Below are 25367 nucleotides of genomic sequence, written 5' to 3'. Positions count from 1 at the left end.
TTTTTCCAGTCGAACCTTATTGCTCGTGTGTGAGAAAAACACGTCACAACAGAGGAAAAGGCAAAATGAATCAAAGTGTGACATGAAAACTCCACTCTGTTCAGCATTATCTTTTATTTTTCAAGTCTTTTAAAGCTCCAGTCTTTCAGCACTCATTAAAGCAGGCAACTCATGTTTAGCCTTGAGATACATACATGTTAATGAGTCCACTGATCCTGTCAAAAGATTTCTTTTCAGTTGAGCAAAATGTTGCACTTAGTGTTTGACCCCTCTTGAAATAATCCAGGTCAAGAGTTTATTTGTTATATTGTTCATCTGTGCTTTAGCTAAATCTGGATTTTACTTTACAGTCTGTATATTACAGCCAAATACTTAAATATACTAATACTCTAATAAATGAATACGAATTCACTTTCTACAACTAAATTGAAGTAATGGGAAGTATTCTTCTGACAGGGATAGTGGACTAGCATGAATTGCTATCAGTTTTATACTTATAATATCCAAACAGGTTTCCTCTAGGTTACATCATAGCAGTCATACCAACATTTTGAATAAGCATTCTTATTTTTTCCCTTTTGTTTTTGTTTCTTTTCTCTTTTGCATGTGTTTAGTTTGAGGAACACACCATAAAGATTTTACTTCTTGTTTCTGAAAAGTATTTTTAAAGCTGGTTTAGATTCTGTTCTAATGGTAACACAATTTCCACATGTGCAAAAGGCAACTGAAATTTAACAAAATAGTCAACAAACATTTAGGGTCATAAAATCACCTAAATCTATTTCAGTAAACAATAAGTAAGGTCCTATTAAAAAATGTACTCTCACACAGACACAGACACACACACACACACAGAGAGAGAGAGAGAGAGAGAGAGAGAGAGAGAGAGAGAGAGAGAGAGAGAGAGAGAGAGAGAGAGAGAGAGAGAGAGAGAGAGAGAGAGAGAGAGAGAGAGAGAGAGAGAGAGAGAGAGAAATAAAATAAAGAAACATAATTTGAGGTGAATTTGAAAAGAATAGGGGAGTTTTTTTTTGTTTTTTTTTTTTTAAACAAAATGAAAGTCATACTTTTCTTTTCGTGAAAAGCACAAGATTGCAAGCTAGATTTCTGCAAAGCCATACTAATGAGATGTCTGAAACCTTTACTCAAATTAGGATATTTTCAAACACTTTTAACAACACAAGAACTGGGACTAAGTGAATCTGCTTTTTAAAGAAAGTGATGACTTAAAACAAGAATAAAAACAGAACCAGATAGGACGGAAGCTGAAAATGGACAAAAACATGTTTTGAAGACAAAGCAAATCTGAATATGCTTTTAACTTTCTGCGTTGTCAGTTACATTACATTAAAAGCCATTCGCACTTTTCTTATTGCACAATACTCGTATAGCTTACATACAGATATTACAGATTTTTACTCTTTGCCTTAGTAAAGCAAATATTTACAAGATGGAAATCAGCACCATGTATAAAAGCATTGGGTCCTGACTTTCTGTACTGCTGAAAGCCTTTTGCCTGACACTTACTTCATATTTGGCACATTTTTTCTTCCAACTACATTAAGGACCACAGCAGTTTTTATTTTCTCTATAAGCTGATCTCATTTACATACACATTTTTATGTAGATGATTGTAGATGTAGATCTACAATCATATACATACAACCCAGCAATTTACTGGTCCTGAGCATCTGGGGGTAGCAATGATCTATCCTTAACCATTCTGATGTCCTTATTTCAGTTGGACTGTGTGAAACCAAATTATGCGGTATCCCATTCTGCATTTTAGTTCTAACTCTAATACAGTTTAAATTCCATATTAGTACATCAGACTTAAGTACAAAACATGCATACACCACACCCACACACATCATGTAGACATTCATTTCCTTTAGCAGTATTTCATATGACGATTTAGACATTATGCGTCATATATATATATATATATATATATATATATATATATATATATATATATATACACACACACACACACATCAGAACATCTTAATCTGGAAACTTGTGGCTATCTGGTAAACTGCGTAATGCCTAACATTCTGGGTATATTTTAGGAGGACACAGTAATAGTTTGAATCTAGATTTCAACACTTTACAGAGATCGGTGTGAGTTCAGCCTTTACTCTTAATCGCAAATAGGATTTAGTAATATTTTCCTCGAATTACATTTAGATGGATGAGGTATAAATCACTTTGCTGGTGTTAAAAATAAAAATTGATTGACCAGCCTTTCTATGAATTGTAAAAGGAAAAAACTATTATTTTTTTTTTTTTTATCAAAATTGTCTTTTGATTAAAGCGATGCCCTCAAAACTGAGATCAATTGTTATGTAGATTTAAAAGATGACTGCAAGAATATAAATGATTTCCTTTTAGATTATATAACAGTCCAAAGCAGGTCAGTCTATATATCAGTGACAGAAAAATGTTCTCATTTATGTTTAACCGAGCGTTTTTCTGTTAAAAAAAAATGGTGCATTAGTGGAGAGTGATGACTGGGGATGAATTTTAGTGTCACATATGCAAAGTTATTTCATAACCACAGTGCACAAAACAGAGCTATGATCATATGGATATTAGCAGGACTATGAGTACATTTCCTATTATGGCATACAGGATGAAATATTTTACAGATGAGGTGCATATTAGACTAGTGGTATATACAGCAAAAATAAAATCCCAGGTACGATCCTGAATTCACAGATACTGCTGTAGGAACTGTGTCCTTAACAACAAATATTATATAACTTGAAATATTCTCCATTAAAATAAATCCCAAATTTTTGCCACTATACAGTGATCAGTGAAATTGTCAGGTCTCAGTCTTAATCACTAACATAAGGGGTTAGTCAGTGTCACATATTGCAAAATTGTTGAGGTAATATTGATTTAAATTTGCCCCTGATTTTTTTTTTATATATTTATTGGTCTACTAAGTACTCATTGGGAAAAGCATGTGTTTGGGAAAAGCAGTGTTGCACCAGAAAATGTGGGCTAAATATGGCTTAGGTATATTAGTGAGACAAGAGAAGATTTGCAACTCTGGCTTTTTTTTCCTCTTTTATAAAGCTGTTAATTATTATCTTCCTCCCTCAACAGTCTTCTCTGTTCCTGTCCCATCATTCACTTCTCCACCTCCACCAGGGCCAGGACATGAGGAATGACTGAAGGCAGGGACAAAAGGGAGAGAAGAAAAAGGGTGATCATTCATTTTCATCTTGCAAAAATAAAAAAAAACGAAATTATTGAAGATCTTAAACATTAAATTGTTTACTTTTTTTTAAGCCAATTAATATTAATTAAAATGCTTTAATTTAAAATGTAATTACTAATTAAATTACTAATTACAAATCTCACTCTATTCAGATTGGAAACTTATTTGTTATCTATCATCACACCAAAAATTCTTTAGTGACGCACAGCGCATTGAAGCGTTTTGATAAAAAAGGTTGTGAGCAAGCGTGATTGTGTGGTAAAGACAATATCGTCTAGATCTTTTTTTAAGTAGCTGGTAACATATTTTTGACAACTAAATTATCAAATATCATTAAATGTTACAAGTCTGGCTTCAAAGACTATTGACAGATTCAGTGTTGTTGAAACATAAGTAGGCAGTAGGTGGCAGTAAACACCTAAAATGTCAACCTGGAAGCCATCTTAGAAGATTATTTCTAAGATTTAAGTAATTAGTTCCTAGTGTGGTCTGGTAATACAAGGCTTGCCTCTGTGTGTATATAATATAAAATAATATAAAAAAAATTTTTTATTATTATTTTTTTTTACACAAACTGTTTTACAATCTAAAATCAACCAGCAGCGGCTTCCTAACCGAAAAATACAGACTATTTTATTATTTTACCTCTCTTCTCCATAATGAGTAATAGGAAATGTGTGGCTACATATATTTGTGTTGAGTAATAGGAAACGTGTGGCTACATATATTTGTGTTCATGTATGTGTGATTACCTCTCTCCAGTCTGGGTAATGAGTCTTCTGCATGTTTCCATCTGAACATCCAGTCCTCTCTTCATACTGCACATTTCCATGTACTCATGCAAATGCCTGTTCATGTCAGATTTAGCAGTGGCCAGCTCAAACTGAACAAAAGAGTTTTTATATTAAAGATAGATAGATAGACCCCAAAAACCAAATGTAAATTCTTTTCTTCACCTCAATCTGGTCAATGGTCTCCTGATACTCTTTCTCCCTAGACTTAAATAGGCACTCTGTATCTTTGATCACTTTCTCAAGACATTCCTCCTGCTGAGAGAGAGAGAGAGAGAGAGAGAGAGAGAGAGAGAGAGAGAGAGAGAGAGAGAGAGAGAGAGAGAGAGAGAGAGAGAGAGAGAGAGAGAGAGCAATAACACATCAGAAACGTATTATTCCTATGGCAGCTAATAGAGATAAAACACAAGCAAGGGGGATGTAGTACTGATGCAAAACCAATGCAATCACAATCCTCTCACCCTTCGCTGATATAAATATAACATCATGACTGGCAGCACGTTACTCATCCACTATCTTAACCATAGTGGGGGGAATGAGAGACAATGTGCTGGTGAAGCTTTTTTTTTTTTGCCAGTAGAAGTCACAAAAGAGATTAGGATCTTAGGACTATAGAGTCTGTGTTATAAAAATATACTATGGAATAATATGGAAATTCAATATTTTTTACTTCTGTTTCTCGTCCACCGATGAGGAAGCAGCATTATGAATCTTACCTCACCATGACTCGGGTCTGTGGTCAGAGTGGCTCCTGGAAAATCCTCCCAAAGCAGAAGCGTTTCCTCAGTTTCCTCCCAAGCCAAAGAGTCACAGTCATCATCAAACTCACATTCACGCCTAAAACACACACACACACACACACGTGTATATCACCTTTGTGGATCTACAGGATCATATATATATATATATATATATACACAGTGAGGAAAATAAGTATTTGAACACCCTGCTATTTGGCAAGTTCTCCCACTTAGAAATCATGGAGGGGTCTGAAATTGTCATCGTAGGTGCATGTCCACTGTGAGAGACATAATCTAAAAAAAAAAAATCCAGAAATCACAATGTATAATTTTTAAATATTTATTTGTATGATACAGCTTGGGCAACTACTGCAGGAGTGATGAGGGAGGCAGCTAGAAAAGTACTTGGTGTGACATCTGGAAATAGAAAGCAAGACAAGGAGACATGGTGGTGGAATGAGGAAGTGCAGGAGAGCATTAGGGGAAAGAGGTTGGCAAAACAGAAGTGGGATCGACAGAGTGATGAGAAAAGTAGGCAGGAGTACAAGGAGATGCGGCAGCAGGTAAAAAGGGATGTGGCGAAAGCCAAGAAAAAGGCATATGAGGAACTGTATAAGAGGTTGGACACTAAGGAAGGAGAAAAGGATTTATACCGATTGGCCAGGCAGAGGGACCGAGCTGGGAAGGATGTGCTGCAAGTTAGAGCAATAAAGGATGGAGAGGGAAATGTGTTGACTAGTGAGGAGAGTGTGTTGAGAAGATGGAGGGAGTATTTTGAGCAGCTGATGAATGAGGAAAATCAGAGAGAGAGAAGGTTGGAGGATGTGGAGTTGGTGAAGCAGGATGTAGATAGGATTAGTAAGGAGGAAGTGAGAGCAGCAAATAAGAGGATGAAGAATGGAAAGTCGGTTGGACCAGATGACATACCGGTAGAAGCGTGGAGATGTTTAGGAGAGATGGCAGTGGAGTTTTTAACCAGATTGTTTAACAGGATTCTGGAAGGGGAGAGGATGCCTGAGGAATGGAGAAGGAGTGTGCTGGTACCGATCTTTAAGCATAAGTGAGATGTGCAGACCTGCAGTAACTACAGGGGAATTAAGTTGATCAGTCACACCATGAAGTTATGGGAAAGAGTAGTGGAAGCCAGGCTGAGAGAAGAGGTGACCATCTGTGAGCAACAGTATGGTTTCATGCCGAGGAAGAGCACCACAGATGCCTTATTTGCTTTGAGGATGTTGATGGAGAAGTATAGAGAAGGACAGAAGGAGCTGCATTGTGTATTTGTGGATTTAGAGAAAGCGTACAACAGGGTGCCGAGAGAGGAGTTGTGGTATTGTATGAGGAAGTCAGGTGTGTCAGAGAAGTATGTGAGGGTGGTGCAGGACATGTATGGGGACAGTGTGACGGCAGTAAAGTGTGCAGTAGGTACGACAGACTGGTTCAGGGTGAAGGTTGGACTGCATCAAGGATCGGCCCTGAGCCCTTTCCTGTTTGCAGTGGTGATGGACAGGTTGACGGACGAGGTCAGACAGGAGTCTCCCTGGACTATGATGTTTGCAGATGATATTGTGATTTGTGGCGAGAGTAGAGAGCAGGTTGAGAAGAGCCTGGAGAGGTGGAGATATGCGCTGGAGAGAAGGGGAATGAAAGTCAGTAGGAGTAGGACAGAGTACATGTGTGTGAATGAGAGGGAGAGCAGTGGAGTGATGCGGTTGCAGGGAGAAGAGGTGGAGGAGTTCAGGTACCTGGGGTCAACAGTGCAAAGTAATGGAGAGTGTGTTAGAGAAGTGAAGAAAAGAGTGCAGGCAGGGTGGAGTGGGTGGAGAAGAGTGACAGGAGTGATTTGTGATAGAAGGGTATCTGCAAGAATGAAAGGGAAAGTTTATAGGACTGTGGTGAGACCTGCGATGTTGTATGGATTAGAGACAGTGGCATTGAGTAAAAGACAGGAGGTGGAGCTGGAGGTCGCAGAGCTGAAGATGTTGAGGTTTTTGTTGGGAGTGATGAGGATGGACAAGATTAGAAATGAGTTTATTAGAGGGACAGCACATGTAGGATGTTTTGGTGACAAGGTGAGGGAGGCAAGATTGAGATGGTTTGGACATGTGCAGAGAAGGGACATGAATTATATTGGTAGAAAAATGCTGAAGATGGAGCCACCAGGTAGGAGGAAAAGAGGAAGGCCAAGGAGGAGGTTCATGGATGTGGTGAGGGAAGACATGCAGGTAGTTGGTGTGAAAGAGGCAGATATAGAGGACAGGGTGGTATGGAGACGGATGATCCGCTGTGGCGACCCCTAATGGGAGCAGCCGAAAGAAGAAGAAGATTTGTATGATACAGCTGCAAATAAGTATTTGAACACCTGTCTATCAACTAGAATTCTGACCCTCAAAGACCTGTTAGTCTTCCTTTAAAATGTCCACCTCCACTACATTTATTATCCTAAATTAGATGCACCTGTTTGAGGTCGTTAGCTGCATAAAGACACCTGTCCACCCCATACAATCAGTATGAATCCAACTACTAACATGGCCAAGACCAAAGAGCTGTCCAAAGACACTAGAGACAAAATTGTACACCTCCACAAGGCTGGAAAGGGCTATGGGGAAATTGCCAAGCAGCTTGGTGAAAAAAGGTCCACTGTTGGAGCAATCATTGGAAAATGAAAGAAGCTAAACATGACTGTCAATCTCCCTCGGACTGGGGCTCCATGCAAGATTTTACCTCGTGGGGTTTTAGTGATCCTAAGGAAGGTGAGAAATCAGCCCAGAACTACATGGGAGGAGCTGGTCAATGACCTGAAAAGAGCTGGGACCACCGTTTCCGTAGTAACTATTGGTAATACACTAAGTCGTCATGGTTTGAAATCATGCATGGCACGGAAGGTTCCCCTGCTTAAACCAGCACATGTCCAGGCACGTCTTAAGTTTGCCAATGACCATTTGGATGATCCAGAGGAGTCATGGGAGAAAGTCATGTGGTCAGATGAGACCAAAATAGAACTTTTGGGTCATAATTCCACTAAACGTGTTTGGAAGAAGAAGAATGATGAGTACCATCCCAAGAACACCATCCCTACTGTGAAGCATGGGGGTGGTAGCATCATGCTTTGGGGGTGTTTTTCTGCACATGGGACAGGGCGACTGCACTGTATTAAGGAGAGGATGACCGGGGCCATGTATTGCGAGATTTTGGGGAACAACCTCCTTCCCTCAGTTAGAGCACTGAAGATGGGTCGAGGCTGGGTCTTCCAACATGACAATGACCCAAAGCACACAGCCAGGATAACCAAGGAGTGGCTCTGTAAGAAGCATATCAAGGTTCTGGCATGGCCTAGCCAGTCTCCAGACCTAAACCCAATAGAGAATCTTTGGAGGGAGCTCAAACTCCGTGTTTCTCAGCGACAGGCCAGAAACCTGACTGATCTAGAGAAGATCTGTGTGGAGGAGTGGGCCAAAATCCCTCCTGCAGTGTGTGCAAACCTGGTGAAAAACTACAGGAAATGTTTGACCTCTGTAATTGCAAACAAAGGCTACTGTACCAAATATTAAAATTTACTTTCTCAAATACTTATTTGCAGCTGTATCATACAAATAAATAGTTAAAAAATCATACATTGTGATTTCTGGATTATTTTCTTTTTGATTATGTCTCTCACAGTGGACATGCACTGGTAAGGATGTTTAGTCTCTCGGTCTCTGTGCATATCGGAGTTGCTAGCCATTTATGAGTTTTTGTTAAGTCACAAATAGAATTGACCAGTCATCATGAAGGGCACATACTTTATGCTCATGTTCTCAGATTTGTGGTTCCAAAGTAGTTGGAAAACGCTTAAAGAGGAATACTGCTGCATTCACAGGACATCAGTGGTATTGTAATGCTGGCAATTTAAACTGGTATAATCAATGTATAATTATATTGAGTAATACAGAGTGCTGCACTGTGCTGAAATCAAAGATGCCTTTAAAAATTTCTTCGTTTATTAACATTTGTTGATCCTGGTTGCAGTGGAGCCAGATCATGTCCTAGGAATAGTGAGTGTTATATGGGACTACACCCAAGATAGGAAGCCAGCCTATTCACAAACTTATTCACACCTGGGGCAATTTATCTTAGCAAATCCACCTACTGTCATGTTTTTTTTGGATGTGGTACATAGGAAAATATCCCAGATGAATATATGGGCATGAACATGAAAAGAACATGCCCAGAGATTTCTGACGGAACGTAACCTGAGCAGAGGATCAAACCTGAAACCTTGTGCATCACCAACACTATCCACTGCTCTAATGTGCAGCCCACCAGTTAATTTTTTTATCTGTGTAAAGCTGCTTTGATACAATGTTCATTGTTAAAAGCGCTATACAAATAAAAATGAATTGAATCAACCAATAAAAATTACAATTTTAATTCTATTTTTGCAAATAGATGCTTAAAGAGATAAATGACATCTACTACTATCTGAGTTTAATATGCTAGATACTCAGCAGTGCTTCACTGCTGGACAGGGTTTATAGACATTTCAACCGACTGGCCGGCTGCTATCCCCTGGGAATGCGGACAGTTACATAAGGCACTGCTCTTGAACCACAAAAGCAATGTGGACATAGTACAGAAACTTACAACTGATTCAGCATCCTCTGCATCTCTTCATTGATCTGAGTAGCCGAGGTGGTGCCTACATTCTCTTCTTTTACTCCACCCCCATCACTTTCTGAGGTGCTGGTCGGCTCATCAGTCTCGCTGCCATAAGCAGGCTGGATTGTCTGTTTTCTTGGACGACAGCTAATGGAAGACTGTGGACTGGCAACCTGAATGAGAAAGTACCCAAAAATGTTTTTAAGCTTTAGGTGAGACCAGAGGATGAGCACCGGTTGAAAAATGGTAATGGCATTGACCTGCTCGACAGTCTGCCCATAATTCAGCACACGTCGCCTTCAAAATAGAAACATCAGCACAAAAGCAAACCAGCATTGCGGCAGAAGCGAAGGAAAGCAGTGAGAGGTCAGAAAAGACCATCATGAGACTCTTAAAATGAATCCTTATAAATATAATATATCGTATTAATATAATATTCTATAACATTTGACAAGAGAGAGAGGTGTGTAGTGTGTTAGTAGTTAGCATGAGCGTGTTTAAACCTGGAAGCTCTTGATGGGATCCTCACAGTTCCTCTGTTGTGCCAGGTCACACAGACGAGCTGTAATATCGATGCGTCTGCAGATATCCATATCCACTTTCATAGCCTTCTCCTGGATCTTACTGTCCAACTCACTCAGGTTCTGTGTTCGTGTGCATTTTAGAGAATACAAACTTGTTATTAAATTACGGCAAATGTAGACTGTACAATGGTATAATCAAATGCGTTAACTGTGTCTACCCAGGAAATAGTCATAACATCCAGAATGCATAAACATTGTTAATTTTATTTTCAACTATTTAAAAGTAATTTCTAATTCTTCATTAGGCAGTAAATTAAATTCCTACAAAAATGTGCTTATTAACTGCTAGTTACATTTAAACCTTATCCCCCTTTCATAGTTGAAAAAAAGCTGCTCGGCTTTGCTCTTTACCCTAAAAACTTTAGGGACATATGTAGTTTTAACAAACAAATTAGCTGGGACAAGGGGAACGCTTGTAAATGATCACCTCGCAGCAAACAGATGTCTCTGTTAAAGAAAAAATAGGTCAGCATGTGTGCACATGTTTGTGAATTGCACTCACATTGCTCATTAGACCTTTGAAGAGGACAAGCTCTGCCTTCAACTGCTCTACCCTCAGGGCTAGCTCATCCTGACACACCTCACTCTCCTGCAGATCCTACACACATACACACAAAATACAAAACAGGAAAACATATATTTTCTGTACAGATTAAGTATTCAGTCAATAGTTTGACAGCATTTTATCAAAACAGTAAATTAGATCAGATTTTTCAGGCAGATTCTATAAATAGTCACAGAATGGAGCTGTGACCAGCCAACATACCCGCATACCTAGTATATTCGTCATGAGGTAAAACAGGCTAAAACAGATCAAGCTCAGAGACTATCATGAGAGGAAATCGGACACTGACTAACACACCTGGCACCGAAAACGAGAGCATGCTGAGTAAAAGTAAGGCAAGATGAAGCACTCAAACCCAAATTACAGCAATAAGCAAGATTTAATAAACTCTATCTAAATAGATAAAACTGCAAATACAGATCAGCTTTTTAAATGTTTGTATTGTATGCCTAAAACATACATCCAGATCTCCAGAGCCAGCATTTGATCTCTAAGGACTGCTGACTGGTAGATTTGATCCTTAAAAACATGTACTGTAAAATAAATATACTGGCAAATGAACCTGACACTGCAGCCATTATTGCTGGCTTTCAATGTGCTTACAATCTTACACTGATTATATCTAATGGATTTAGGCTGTTATATAGTCAACACGATAACCAAATCTTTGTGGTTATCCCTAACCCTGAGAAAAATACAACAGACCACAATATCTTTTCTTAAACCATGGTGTAATCCTGTCACATGTGTACGACTTCACATTCAATCTAATCAAAACAAACCACTGGGGATTCACAGAGGCACAGAACAGCACATGTTAGGTTAAAAAGCAGTCAAATTTAGGTGGGGAAGATCAAATCATTTCGGTCAAACAAATTAATTAAAACGTTAAATTACATTAGATAATCTGTCCAACAATCACACTTCCTCCTTCCATAACCTCCTATTACCTCAGTAGTGATAATGAACAGTCCCATGTTTTATTTTCAATAAAATAAATTAAAAGGTTCTTAATCACATATTTTGCGTATTATTTAGACTGTAAATGGGCACATCCTTAACGGTGTAAACAATACATCGAAATAATAACCAGTTGTTTATCTCCGTGTATGTGCCTTTTTAGTGCTTTTTAATATACAGACACACCCACATTATATGGTATGTAGACATTTAACTCAATGTCATGATTCTACTTCTAATAATTTTATTACCTGTACCTGTTTGATTAAATCATAGGAGCAAACTTGAATATGCAAAGATATTACATTTGTCCACCTCATCTTCCACTCCAACATAAGATCATGCTAATGGTCTAAATTGATCAGTATCAGTGAGTAATACTCATTATACACTGATAAGCCACTTCAGGCATAAACCTGGTTTCTGAAAATATGTTCTTTATGAAGGTCTTAATGCACAACATCCAACAAAGCATGATTAAGTCATTCTGCATTCATTAACATGATGAACTAATTGTCAAGCTTTTTCAGTTGTGGGTGTTTTGTTAGTGGTGTGGGTAAAATCTAGTTTTGATAAATCCCATGGTTTATGTCCATATTTGCATATAAACAATAGCAATAAGAATTATTAATAACAATAATGATTATTATTATTATAAATAAACCTATGGCCTCCTGGTGGAGTTTAGACTAGGTTTATTATTTTTATTTTTTTTATATATCTTTCAGAAAACAATAGTTACAAGAGTAAAAAGATAATAGGACAGACAGATAGGATAATAATAGAACACTAATACTTGATAAGACAGATATCATATGTTCTCACCTCTTGCATATCTGTGACCTTCTGCTGAAGTTCCACTCTCATGGTATATTCCTCCTCCCATCTTAAATAAAAACATAAAGAGGCCATTGAACACAACAAGCACAATATCACTGTGGCACTTGGTGTTCAGGGTGGTGTCACAATATCAACTATATAGATTGCGACGTGTTTTTGTGTGTATTTTGCAAATGATGAATACTTCATGCCTGGACAAATCATCATTGATTACAGCATGCATAATAATTGCAATGTTGCGATGATATTATTTGATTTTATGATTGCAGTGTGCTTTAAACAACTAACAAGAATAGATTTATTTGTTGCACCATCATTTACATTTTTTATAATATGTCCCTAAAATAAATATCTGGATCACGTGATTTGTTGTGTCCTCTGGGAATCTTGACTTGGGTGAAAATGCTGAGTCCTCACACAAAAAATTTACATGTGGTTTATAAGACCCTTCACAAGATGTTGCACCTTTTTGCATTAATTCACACATGCAGTTTCAAACGCATGTGGTTTTCACAGGATCACATACTACTCGAAATCACACTGAAAATGTTATCATCATTTGTAAAATGTATGCAACTTTTCTGTGAGGAAAGAACAGACAAAACACTGCGATGATTTTAAAGCTTGTTTATATACTGCACTGTGGCACTTGGTGTTCAGGGCGGTGTCACAATATCAACTATATAGATTGCGACGTGTTTTTGTGTGCATTTTGCAAATGATGATTTGAGAGCTTGCACACTTCCAATGATTTATTAATGATTGGGAATAATTATTCCAATGATTTACACTTCTAATGATTTATTTGGAAAGTGTTCATAGTACTAGTGTGCAGCAGAGTAGAACAGAACCAGCCTTCAGCTCTCTCACTTGCTCTCCTGCTCTCTCTTTACCCTCTCTCTCTCTCGTTCTGCCATTCTCTTACGTAAGGGCTCTTTAAAATGCACCACACTGCAGTTCTGCCTCAGCTTAGTAAGGCTTCCTCCATAGACTGCAAGAATTAACTAATAGTAAACATTACAAGCAATTTTAAGGTGCCAACATACAGTACAATTACTGACAGAGTGATGAAAGTGAGGTGTGTGTAAAAGATAGGATGCAATGAAAAGAAACAAAAAGAGAAAGGATGACGAACATGTGCGATCTCAGTGCCAGTATGTGACCTGCAATGCAGATGCAGTGTAGAGCTCTCAGACACAGGCAAGAGGACAGAAACGAGTGTCAGAATTTGAGTGCTGTGAAGAAATAATCCTGCAATGACTTAGCAATACAAAGACACAGTTAACCTTCATTCTAAAACAGTGCAGGGACATGCATGGGAGTATAAAACTCGAAAGTCAAATTTAGACATGTCTTCATGTGCCATAAACCATGAGCCAGATTACAGATGGTGAGGTGAATGACTTTCCACACTTGAATAAAACTGTTAGGGTATGACTGCAGATAAAAAAAATAGACCTAATTGGACAAGCCAGGACACAAGACTTATGTTTACCTGCGGCAATGAGCAATAATTTCATAATAAGATTGCTTTTAACTAGAAGTAGATTTATTTTTACATACCAGCTTCTCTCATTTGACTAAGATGTCTTGTTTTTTTTAATACTTCAATACTTCATGCCTGGACAAATCATCATTGATTACAGCATGCATAATAATTGCAATGTTGCAGTGATATTATTTGATTTTATGATTGCAGTGTGCTTTAAACAACTAACAAGAATAGATTTATTTGTTGCACCATCATTTACATTTTTTATAATATGTCCCTAAAATAAATATCTGGATCACGTGATTTGTTGTGTCCTCTGGGAATCTTGACTTGGGTGAAAATGCTGAGTCCTCACACAAAAAATTTGCATGTGGTTTATAAGACCCTTCACAAGATGTTGCACCTTTTTGCATTAATTCACACATGCAGTTTCAAACGCATGTGGTTTTCACAGGATCACATACTACTCGAAATCACACTGAATCATTTGTGAAATGTATGTGACTTTTCTGTGAGGAAAGAACATACAAAACATTGCAATGATTTTAAAGCTTGTTTATATACGGCAGCTTTGTGGCCTTAGTATTGTAAATATCCCCCCTCTGCTATTTACTCAGTTATTCATCTTAAAACACATCAATGCACTAAAGTGGAGTTACAAGAGTTAGTGTGCTGAAATTTTTTGGGCGGTATTTTTTATGCCAGAACTGTGACTTTTGATAACTACACTGCCCCAATTACCATTTTCCTACATCCTGGTATATGGAGAATAATTTTTTATTATTCTATTTTTTATGAGACTCTTTCTTAACCCTTGGACTGTAAAGTGTAGACTAATGATTTTAGTAACACCTGCATACACCTTACAAACAAAATAACCTCAGGCTTGGTTTAACAACACTGGTGTGCCATCGTTGCTATGAAATTTACCGAAGTGCAAACGAAATGATTTACGAGAGGCGTTTTCACAAACAAGCACTTACGAGACACAACGTGCTCTGCACTTAAAATTTCAACATCATGCAGTGATGAAGTTGTAAACAACCTTGCCTGGAATTTTCACACCCAGTGCTTAGCTTGTTTATTTTTCAAACAGGAAATGGAGAAAGATTAGGCTGATTGGTTCAGCCTCAGCACCAGGAGCATGGACAGCGCCCGTTTCTTATTCAATCTCACATGACTTTGTACTGGATAAATCATTAAGTCTGGGAAAATAAGAGTTATCTGACATGCTAGTCTGTGTTTTCAGTTCAGTGTTGCCCTGCACTATGCAGTGTTAAGGAGGGGCAGATCACAAGCATCACCCAAGCGCACTAGGTTTTCAGCGGACAAAACAAACCCAATCAATGTTTCAATGCAGATTAAAAAAAAAAAATGCACATAAAGCTATTTATATATTGAAATCGTAGACTATTACCTGCGTTTATACTCGTCTCTCTCCCGTCTTACTTTAGCTAGGACGTTGTAGAGGGCTCTGATTTCCGGGGTGATGGTGTCGATCTGCACTCCGACTCCGTCCGGGTGTACCCATGACACTCCAGGGCTGGTGATCACCCGTGGTTCCGAGTTCGAGGGCCACTTTCTGCTTGGACTATAAGACCAGATGGTGCCAGGCAGAAGGCGGTTAGAGGGGTTCGAGCCGGTTCTTGCTGCAGCACCGTTCACATTAGGTGCGTTGTTGGAGTTATTGGTGTTGGCCGCGGCCGCTTTGCTGGGCGCGCACGAGCCAAGAGCAGCGCTCGAATCAGGAGCTGAAGGCTCGAGTTTCAGCACGGTCGTAAGTGGGGGTGTGAATAAAGTAGTCGGTCTTTTAATGGAGCCGTTGGTGTTTGGGGATTGCAGGGGAACAGGCCCGATAAATCCGGTCTGCACCCCGGTGTCTTTGCTCTCGCCGCATGCGAGCTCGTTGCTCTCCAGCACCTGCTGCAGTTGCTTTTCCAGGATTTTGTTTCGCCTCTCCAGCTCGTGCACTTTAGCTAAAAAGCAGCGGAAGCGCAGGTTGAGGGTCTTCAGGACGCTGATGTTGGAGCCCAGGTCATTTCGCAAGGCCATGGCTGCAGGGGGAGGCGGCACGGCCCGGTGCAGAGAGGGAGCGATGGGCAGATAGACTAAACCGCTTTGGGCAATGCCGTCAGGGATCAGTCCGGGCTGCTCCCCAAAGTGGAGAATAGAGGAGTGAGGAGTCAGAAAAGCCTCCGGGAGCACAGAGGAGGGCGAGTCCAGATGGCCGAGCATTTCTGAGCTGTGCGTATGATGTGGATGAGCAGAAGACAAGCTCTGGCCCAACAACGGGTTCATACTACACGGGAAACTGAAGCGCTGCAGATCTGGCATGAACGGCGGCTGCACAAGACTTAACGGAGCAAAAGCGGCACTTTTTTAAAAACAAATAACTCGGTCAAATAAACTAATATCGTGAACTACACGTGTAAACGTCTAAAACATAATAAACCTATTAACGCTTGTTGAATGGAAGACGATTGATGAACAAGCACTATGATGAAAGAAAAGAAGTAAATACAAATGAATACCGGCAATGATTGTAATAATAAGGCAGCTACAGTGGGGAAAAAAAAACAAGCCTGGAAATGTAGCGGATTAAATATTAAATCTCGGCATGTCCTTCCTGCGGCTTTTCTACCCAACAATGAAAATCTACTTGAGTATAAATGCGGAGGACTTAGAAACCCGATTACCGTAATACACCTAGAAGACGGCCAAATGGTTTGATTACAAATTTTATTGTATCACTTACTTACAGAATAAGGCGATTATTAACTATTAAGTATAAATAACTATTATTAAAACAATGCATACAATTTTTTGTCAATATTCCAAAAATAGTTTTTAACATGAAAATGCTGGAAGCCCTCCTACAAGCGTACTTACGGTAAATCACAGACTGACGTAGTGTGGTTTGTATTTTGGGGAGGGGAGGATAGGGGCGTGACAGAGACAGGTGTTTATTATAGCTCTTAAAGGAAATACGTTTAAAATGACTAAAATAATTTATAATCAACTTTAGCAAGCTATTTTAGTAAGACAGTTTTCATTGTTAGGCTCTTTTGACCAGTTAAAAAAGTAAAAACATATAAGGACTTAAAAATGACTGATTCCCACCAGTTTGGCAATATTTAATAAAAAATAAATAAAAACTAAACAGTGGAACAGCAATGCTGCTTTATCTGATACATGGCCTGCTAGAAACAAACCTGACATTGTGCAGAGTCCATCATATCAGCAATGGTCTGTGGAAGTCTGGCAAATCATTTAATAAGTTGTTGATTTATATAAAAAGTAAAACAAAAGGTTTTACAGACCGTAAATGCCATATAAAATTATATCAGTAGCTGTAATATTGTACAGCTATTACTGTTAAAAGTGATGTTACATAGTGGCCAAGTATTCAAACTCTATAGCAGACTGGTAAGGCCCATCTTTTTAAAGATGTCAAGTAATTTCTGGACAAGTTTGGAGAGGTTTGAACATTCCATTCTTACACCAGGTATTTGGATCCGATTCTGCTGTTATGCCCCCAAGAAATGCCCTTTAAGCCTGTTACTCAATGGAAACCGCAAACTATGTGGAGGTCTATTAAGTAGTGTTGGAGCATGAACTGCAAAACTAGAGGCATCTCCACAAGGGTTTTTGCTGCAAAGCATCTCCTTCACATCACTTCTACAGTAAAATCTGTGCAATAGGAATTAAAAGAAAAACATTAAAAACTTGTCGTCAATTAATTCCAGTATTAATTTTAGAGTTTAAAAAGGTCCTGGTAGAAATTAGCAAATCACAGGAGGCAATTGTGACTTCTGTTAAGAGCAAGAGATTAAGCAATTTCAAATGTTTGCACTAAGGGGGGTGAAAAATTATTTCCACTTGCACCGGACTAAAATCAAGGTTGATGGTTCTAATTTGTTATTAAGGTCAAGTCTGATGCAGCATGTACACACTACACTGAAGATATTGTACTTGTTTACAAAAAAAAAGCTACGCAAGACAGTTTTGCTAATTAGCATGAAAAATTATGATGCCAAGGTAATCAGTAATAGGCTCAACAATGAAGCTTTGAGATCTGTTGGCACAAAAGCACTGTTGAATCACTCATAGGTTTTCAACTAACCAATATCAGTAGCAACTGATGACATGTGGGCATTTCTGTTATAGTATGTAGGTTGGTAACCAGGTGTTAGATTTATGTAATGCAATTAAGACTCAAACACAAGTTCATTTAGGATGGCGCTGGACAACAATGCAACAGGCTACTGCATTTCGTCTAAACTACAGGGCTTTGTCAAGCTTATTTTAGTGTGGGGGGGGGGGGATTAAGTTCACATGATCTCTGGGATCAGGGAAGAAAGTACCATCTACTCTGCTCAGAGCTTAAAGCCACTATAAACTTGCAAGCAATGACAATTATCTACATTATGTACCACACGAGTCAGTAGTTCTCTCACAGAGGACTTTTATTCAATCATATTTTAGCAGACTAATGCCTTCAATTTTTTTTCCATTTTTGACCCTCACACAAACAGAACAGAGCTTTTCCATATAAAAAAAAATAATTGGTCTACAACTTAAAGCATTGCACTTCAGGTAGTTTGTAACCAGTTGGGAGAATAACCAAGCCAAAGACAGGTGGAATTTACTCCTTGGATGCCATGTAGGCCATCAGGTCACAGACTCTGTTGCTGTAGCCAAACTCATTGTCATACCTAGAAAAGAGAAAGTCACTGTACAGTCATGTTTTTTTGGAAAAAAAAAAAAAAGCACCTAAACTACACTGCAATACATACCATGTCACCAGCTTAACAAAGTGATCATTAAGGGCAATTCCAGCTCCAGCATCAAAGATGGAGGAATGACAATCGCCATTAAAGTCTGTGGACACCACCTGGGGGAAAGCAGAGTTAAAGAGTGACGGCCTGCATATCAGAGGAAGCATGTAAACTTTGTTAAGCAATACACTGAATCATAACTCAGCACCTGGTGGTCTGTGTATCCCAGAATACCCTTCATGGGGCCATCAGCTGCAGCCTTCACCACCTTCTTGATGTCATCATACTTGGCCTGCAAAGCAAAAAAAAAGAAAAAAAAAAAGAGAAATTGACAACTTCCTGAAATATCTAAAATGAAAAAACTATTAAAGATCAAGTTACAGACTGGACAAGTAAATGTATTAAGAGGTACAAGCATTCTGATGGACTCACAGGCTTCTCCAAACGGACAGTCAAGTCAACCACAGACACATTGGGAGTTGGGACACGGAAGGCCATACCAGTCAGCTTGCTGAAACAAAATTAGAATCAGGTTTATTGGCCAAGTGTATTGACACACGAGGAATTATGTTTCAGCTGTTAGTAAATCAAAAGTACAGACAAAACTATACATTCAGCTTAGACTATACAAGACAGGAAAGGAGAGGATAGAAACTTGACAAAGACACAAGGGGAAGAAAGAGCTCATGATTCTGAGTAATGCTAAATTTAGAAAAGGGGAAAAATTTTTGGAGCCATGATTTAAAAAAAATAAAAAAATTGCTTAAAGTGAAGTAAATGATTAAATTAAGCTAGATGCTGACATCCTGAATTTAGGATGAAAAGTTGTATGGTGGAACTGACCCATTAAGCTCAGGAATGACTTTTCCCACAGCCTTGGCAGCACCAGTGGAAGCTGGGATGATATTCTGACTAGCACCACGGCCATCTCGCCACAGTTTTCCAGAAGGACCATCAACAGTCTTCTGGGTGGCTGTGATGGCATGGACAGTGCTCTGAAACAGGAGAATTACATTCAGATCAACACAGGGGAAAAGTGAATATGTAAACTACATCATGCAATTACTAGATGGAAATGATCATCTAGAAGTGATTAGTGCCTATATCTGCTTACCATAAGACCCTCAATGATGACAAAGTTATCATTGATGACCTTAGCCAGAGGAGCCAGGCAGTTGGTAGTGCAAGAGGCATTGCTGTAGAGTGAGAGAAAGAACTAATGATTTACCACTCAGTCCAATTTCATTGTACATGAGTAACTCCTTTTAAGAGTATGCATTAGACAAGCTGTGAATATTATTCACACTTCTAATAAAAGCATGCCCCCTACTGGCTACTGTTTGCACATTTACCTGACAACTTTAAGGGACTTGTCATATTTCTCATGGTTGACACCCATGACAAACATTGGGGCATCAGCACTGGGGGCAGAGATGATAACTCTCTTGGCACCACCTTTCAAGTGAGCCTAAGGAGAAAACACTTGTCACCAACAAGAACTGAAGCATATAAATACCTGTACTATGCAGTAATTTCAGTCAAGTTGCAGCTGAAGAGTACATTCACTTACAGAGGCCTTCTCAATAGTGGTGAAAACACCAGTGGATTCAACAACATACTCAGCACCAGCCTCACCCCATTTAATGTTAGTTGGGTCCCTCCTGAAAGTACAAGGAACACGATTGAGACATGGGACAAAAGTGCAGATTTTTGCAACTAGTATAAAAACCCCAACTTACTCGCTGAAAACTGTGATTACATGTCCATCAATGACCAGTTTACCACCCTCAGCCTTGACTTCTCCCTTATACCTTCCATGGGTGGAATCATACTTGAACATGTACACCTATGATTAGACAAACAGGACATAAATTGCATACATCACATTACAACCTTTACACTTAAGACTGAAGAAATCACAGAACAAACTTGGCAAGAATGACACTCACCATGTAATCCAGATCAATGAATGGGTCATTGATGGCCACAATCTCCACCTTCTTAGAGTGGAATGCAGCACGGGTCACCAGACGACCAATACGGCCAAATCTGAAATTAAGACGTCTGTTAACTCCTTGGACAATTATGATTTAATTGTTAATTAAACCAATGTTGCAATTTAGGCAAACTTGCTTGAAAATTTAGGGGTCAAGCAATCTACAGCTGATTTACTCAAAACTAGAGTGACAAAGGAGATCAAGCCTATGACTTGAAGTTCCATTTTTAACCACACTATATATGGTAAAGTGATCACCTGCTATGGTCTGTGCTGTTAGCTAGCCACAATAAAAGGTGCAGCTGGCACTCAAAAGAAAGGGGTATTTAACATTTTTAAATGGAATGCATTAAATCAGCTGCTACAGGTTTTAAGACTTCATAAGACGCTTTAAACCAAACCGCACATTAAACCTCTGCAGACATTCTACTAACCACTAGATGGCAGAAGCATTGCATCATCAAAATCAGTGACTTAGAACTCCCCATTTCTCCCCCCCCCCCCCCCCCCAACCGACCACCAGACTAGCTCACACCCCTTTTACCGTCAGACCCCATACTTGGCTGTGCCTGTAGTTTTAGATGGCAACACCTCGAATTTACTAAAGGTCAAGGGTAGTCTAAGAACAATAGCACAGGTTCATGGTTTTAAATTGCAATAGGGAGCTTTATAGACAATGCCAAAATAAATAAGTGTAGAATTTGAGTGAACATGGCAATCAGTGAAAGAATAAGCCTCTGCTAGGCCCCATGTGTAGTTCAGTTCTCCAGGGCAGGAAGAGAAGGGAAAAAAAAAAACCCAGTCTGATTAGATAAAAATCAACTGCATGAATTTTGCAACAACTTACTCCCTTGACTAAAGTCCTGTCCTAGAGTAGGAGGAAAGTTAACATGTACACTAAACTAAACATGGGAATAAATCCATCAACTAAAAATAAAAAGAACCTATAAAACACTAAAGCAAATCTGAATATTAAGGACATGCCTACAACCAAAAGCAATAACAGGCTACAGGAGCCCTTGTGCTTTAGTTTGTCCAGCTCATTCTAATTGCACTTAAGAGCCCTCATTGGACAGCCCAAGATAATTCTGGTGCCTTGCTGGTCAGGCTTTACTGTACAAGAATGCCACAGTGACCTCCGAGCTATGAAGAGGGCTCACATTTCTCATCATACGTGCTACATTCAGCATAGAACAGCTGCTATCTAAGAGTCTAGTCATATGCCCGTACATCCGCACGCTAGGCATTGCACGTTTTCTGGAGGAGGGTACAGACATTTCAAAGGCAAACTGGCCTTCAAACAAACAAAGTAGTTGCATGATAAGCTTTGCAGATACTCGACGTCACACTGACGACATGAACAGGCAGCAAACACCTGACCCACCAAAAAAAACAAAAAGGTCACCTGAAATCAATCAAAACAAGTCCAAAAGGTCAATTTAGGAAACTAAAAGCTAATTTATGAAAAGCAAGTTCAGTACAACATCACAAGTGGAAAGCAGTTTTTCCAGAGGGTTGCCAAGCTGGGATAAAATAAATATATATATATTAAGTTACACTATTAATTTTAGTATAGATAAACTAGACTATAAAAAAAATCTAATTCAGTCCAAATAAAAATTACCAGCCCTAATTATTTTAAACATTAGCAGTTCCTCTGTGATTGTGTTCCACTTTGCAGTCTACCATGGCCTACATATAAACATTTATTGTCTTACCCATTGATTCCGACTTTAACCATTTTGTCTGCTTTGGTTTTGTCCTCTGAGAAAAAATAAATACACAAATTAGATTTTAGACACCAGAAGTGCAATAAGAACAACTGCGTCGCAGTGACAGAATCTCGAGTGTACAAAGTACAAGCGGAATGTACAGTGAACTTGTCGGACTCTGTGGTATGCGGCATTCGGCCGCACTCTCACTCATTCCCTCTCTGCAGACTGATTACTGATTACAAGTCTATTTCCATAGAGCTTTGTGGAGGCGTGAAGCACAAAAGCATGTTCACCAAGCTAAATTAAAATATGCACGTTTATTTTGTCTAAAGGCAAAATGTTGTTTAAAAAGAGCATGACTTTAACGGCATAAAGCGTTCACCTTTACCAAACAAATACAATCATGTTGAAACGTGATTCAAAATTAGTCTTAATTATTAGATACATCATGCATTGAAACGCAAATAAAAAGGAGCTTAACAATTAATTTAGCTACTAAGCAGTTCCTGCGATTTAGTTACCGTCTGTGAGAGATCTCTGTCTGTCTCTGCACTAGTGTGAGTGAAGGAAAAGTTCACGACCGGCCAGGTTTTATTTCTGGCGTGGCGCGTTAGCCACGCCCCCTGCTTTTAAGGCCCTAATTGCCCCGCCCATTAATAATGTCAAGGTCACGCTGTGGACCAGAAATACCCAATCTCCAGAGCTGGAGAGCAGGAGTGGATGATTATTTCCGAACCAAACATCTATACACCATAATGCAGTATTTAAGGGGTTTTATGAGTCAAAATGCTAAATTCCCACCATGCATTAGGGTAGTTTAAAGTCCAAGTCAAAACTCACTTTGCACTTAACAGGGAGAAGTGGATCATTTCCTGCAGTGCAGCATTACAAGGTCATTGCCTATTGCATCATTAGAAATACTGAAATAGTTGAATGACTGTGAAATGTGAAAAAAATCACATCTAGGATGCATCTAGAATATATTCCACTAAAATAATTCATATTAGACCACTTTAAACCTTAATTAATTCTAATTATGAATGTTTGCTTTTTTTTTTTATTCAGCATACTGATATACGTTTCTTAATTTCAGTAGAACATGCAACAAAGGATCAAAAATTTCAAATCCAACGGCTTATAAATTACCTTAATATAATTACCTACCTTTTATAAATATGACCCAAAAATCACATTCTTATTTTATGTTTTTTAGATTGGATTGAAAGAATATCTAAGGAATCTAAAACGGAAACAACTCTGATTGGTCACATCAGATCAGTCTTCAAAGAGAGCAATTTGAAGTGAGCTTGCTTGTCTAACTTTGACCTTCTCACAAGCCTCGGACAGATACTGAAAGAGAGCCGGAGCAGGGGATCAAATCACTCTCTTCGTGAGTGGGTGACATTTACCAGAAAGACCATGACCCTTCACTTTTAATCAGCCATCCGTCCTCTCTTGCATGTCTCCATCCCTGCAGTAGATCCTGTGAGTATATGTGGAGGTTCACACTGATGTCCTTGAGAGGTCTGCCCTGGTCAAGCTCCTACCAGTGAACATGCAATGGAATGTATGTCTGTGTCTGTTGCATGCAATTCTGTGTACATTTTTGAAAAGGAGGTTCATCTGTAGAAAAGTCATATAAGCTATAAGCAAATTTGATCCTGATTGTATCCTGTATTTAGTTTTGATTGTGTTATTGGAATGTCTTTATTGAACAAGATAAAAATTTTACTATGAAAAAACTGATTGCTTAAATTCTTTAAGGATTATTTTTTTCTATTAAAGTTATTGAAGTTAAAATAAAGAATTTAATTCCTGCATAGATTGTTAGACTGTCTTCAATGAACTGGATTTGCTCCACAGGTGTTATAGTGTATCGTATGAAGTCAACACTGCTGCTGACAAGGTTTTCCACTGTAAACCCTCTGCCTTCTGGCTTCATTTAGTGATCTTAAGGTCACAGATCAGGAAAAGGCCAAACTCAACACATATGGTGTGTTAAATAGGAGACTAGCTAGTAAGCTCCAGTTTGCACCAAAACTAATGCAACTGTCCACTCACCTACCTTCTTGTTAATTTAACAGGTTAATTACAGGTTCACAATAAAGTGTTTGAATCTAATTTAATGTTTAAACCTCCCAGAGGCAAAGCATGAACAAAAGAATCAGATCCCAGTTTAGTCAACCCTGGAAAAATACCATAATGCAAATCTTCATATTTGCATTACTTTTTAATGAGTTGACTCTGACAATTGTAAGCAAAACACAAATTAGCATTTTAAAGGAGGTTTATTTTCAAATATAAAAGAAATGACAACAAATGATAGCTACATTACTGAGGAAAATCTGCATTTTATACATTAGCAACATTAATTATTTCTGAAGTTGCTTTGAAATATGTGTACCTACATATGTCTACATCTGAAACAATAGTCCTACAATCTGTATGTAGTTACTTTAAGATTAACCTTTTATCTACAAGACTTTAAAAAAATTTATAATTTATATGTAAACAAACACCTACTAATTTCTAAAAATTCATCTGAACAATATCAGGCCACCCTGCAGCATGAACAGTGATCTATTCACAAAAACATATCTGGAGCAGATTTAATCTCTATATAGCAAATATTAATGAAATACACTTTATAATTAGACACATTTCTTTTGTGGTGTATATGTGATTTGCATTTGTTTGTAATATAAGCTTTGGCCGTGTATGTTAATGTGCACTTTGTATGTTCTGGTTTCCCCCTTCACTCTTCTGTGCAGAATGTGCTGGAGAGGGGTCAGGGGCAAGCTAAAAATAATCGAATACCCAAAGGCCGACCCCACACCCTTTATATATGCAGTTATCTGCTCCAGTGGAGTGTTTGGATCAGGCACCATGACAGCTAAAGCAAACATGTTCGTTGAATTCAGACATGCATTCAATTTATGTCATTCAGTGCATATGTCAGATGCGATTAGAAAGATTTACCCTTTTTTTTTTATCTTAACAGGAAGTTGTCTTTCATGTTATATTTCACTGCTACTG

The 25367-nt window shown here is 38.6% G+C and overlaps 2 protein-coding genes across 3 annotated transcripts; both read right to left on the bottom strand.

The window, feature by feature from the left end:
* Positions 1-95: 95 nt before the first annotated feature.
* Positions 96-16507, bottom strand: iffo1b (intermediate filament family orphan 1b). Of its 2 annotated transcripts, none has more exons than XM_083551435.1 (9): positions 15260-16507; positions 12336-12396; positions 10488-10583; positions 9905-10045; positions 9387-9574; positions 4740-4860; positions 4189-4281; positions 3985-4115; positions 96-3182 (listed from the first exon to the last, which is right to left on the bottom strand). In XM_083551435.1, the coding sequence occupies exons 1-9, from the start codon at positions 16174-16176 to the stop codon at positions 3098-3100; spliced, it is 1833 nt and encodes a 610-aa protein (XP_083407561.1). In that variant the 5' UTR covers positions 16177-16507; the 3' UTR covers positions 96-3097. The 2 variants fall into 2 exon arrangements, with proteins under 2 accessions (XP_083407561.1, XP_083407562.1); XM_083551436.1 differs by having other exon boundaries at positions 4189-4278.
* A 1783-nt stretch (positions 16508-18290) lies between these two features.
* Positions 18291-22978, bottom strand: gapdh (glyceraldehyde-3-phosphate dehydrogenase). Its single transcript, XM_083553244.1, has 12 exons — positions 22853-22978; positions 22335-22380; positions 20570-20669; positions 20360-20466; positions 20191-20281; positions 19973-20088; positions 19735-19816; positions 19464-19615; positions 19053-19131; positions 18829-18912; positions 18639-18736; positions 18291-18557 (listed from the first exon to the last, which is right to left on the bottom strand). The coding sequence occupies exons 2-12, from the start codon at positions 22355-22357 to the stop codon at positions 18488-18490; spliced, it is 1002 nt and encodes a 333-aa protein (XP_083409370.1). The 5' UTR covers positions 22358-22380; positions 22853-22978; the 3' UTR covers positions 18291-18487.
* Between the last annotated feature and the right edge of the window lie 2389 nt (positions 22979-25367).

Source organism: Silurus aristotelis, assembly GCF_946808225.1.
Source record: "Silurus aristotelis genome assembly, chromosome: 1".
In the NCBI taxonomy this organism is placed as follows: domain Eukaryota; kingdom Metazoa; phylum Chordata; class Actinopteri; order Siluriformes; family Siluridae; genus Silurus; species Silurus aristotelis.
Note: the sequence above shows the minus strand (reverse complement) of the source record. Positions and strands in the feature narration are given on the sequence as shown.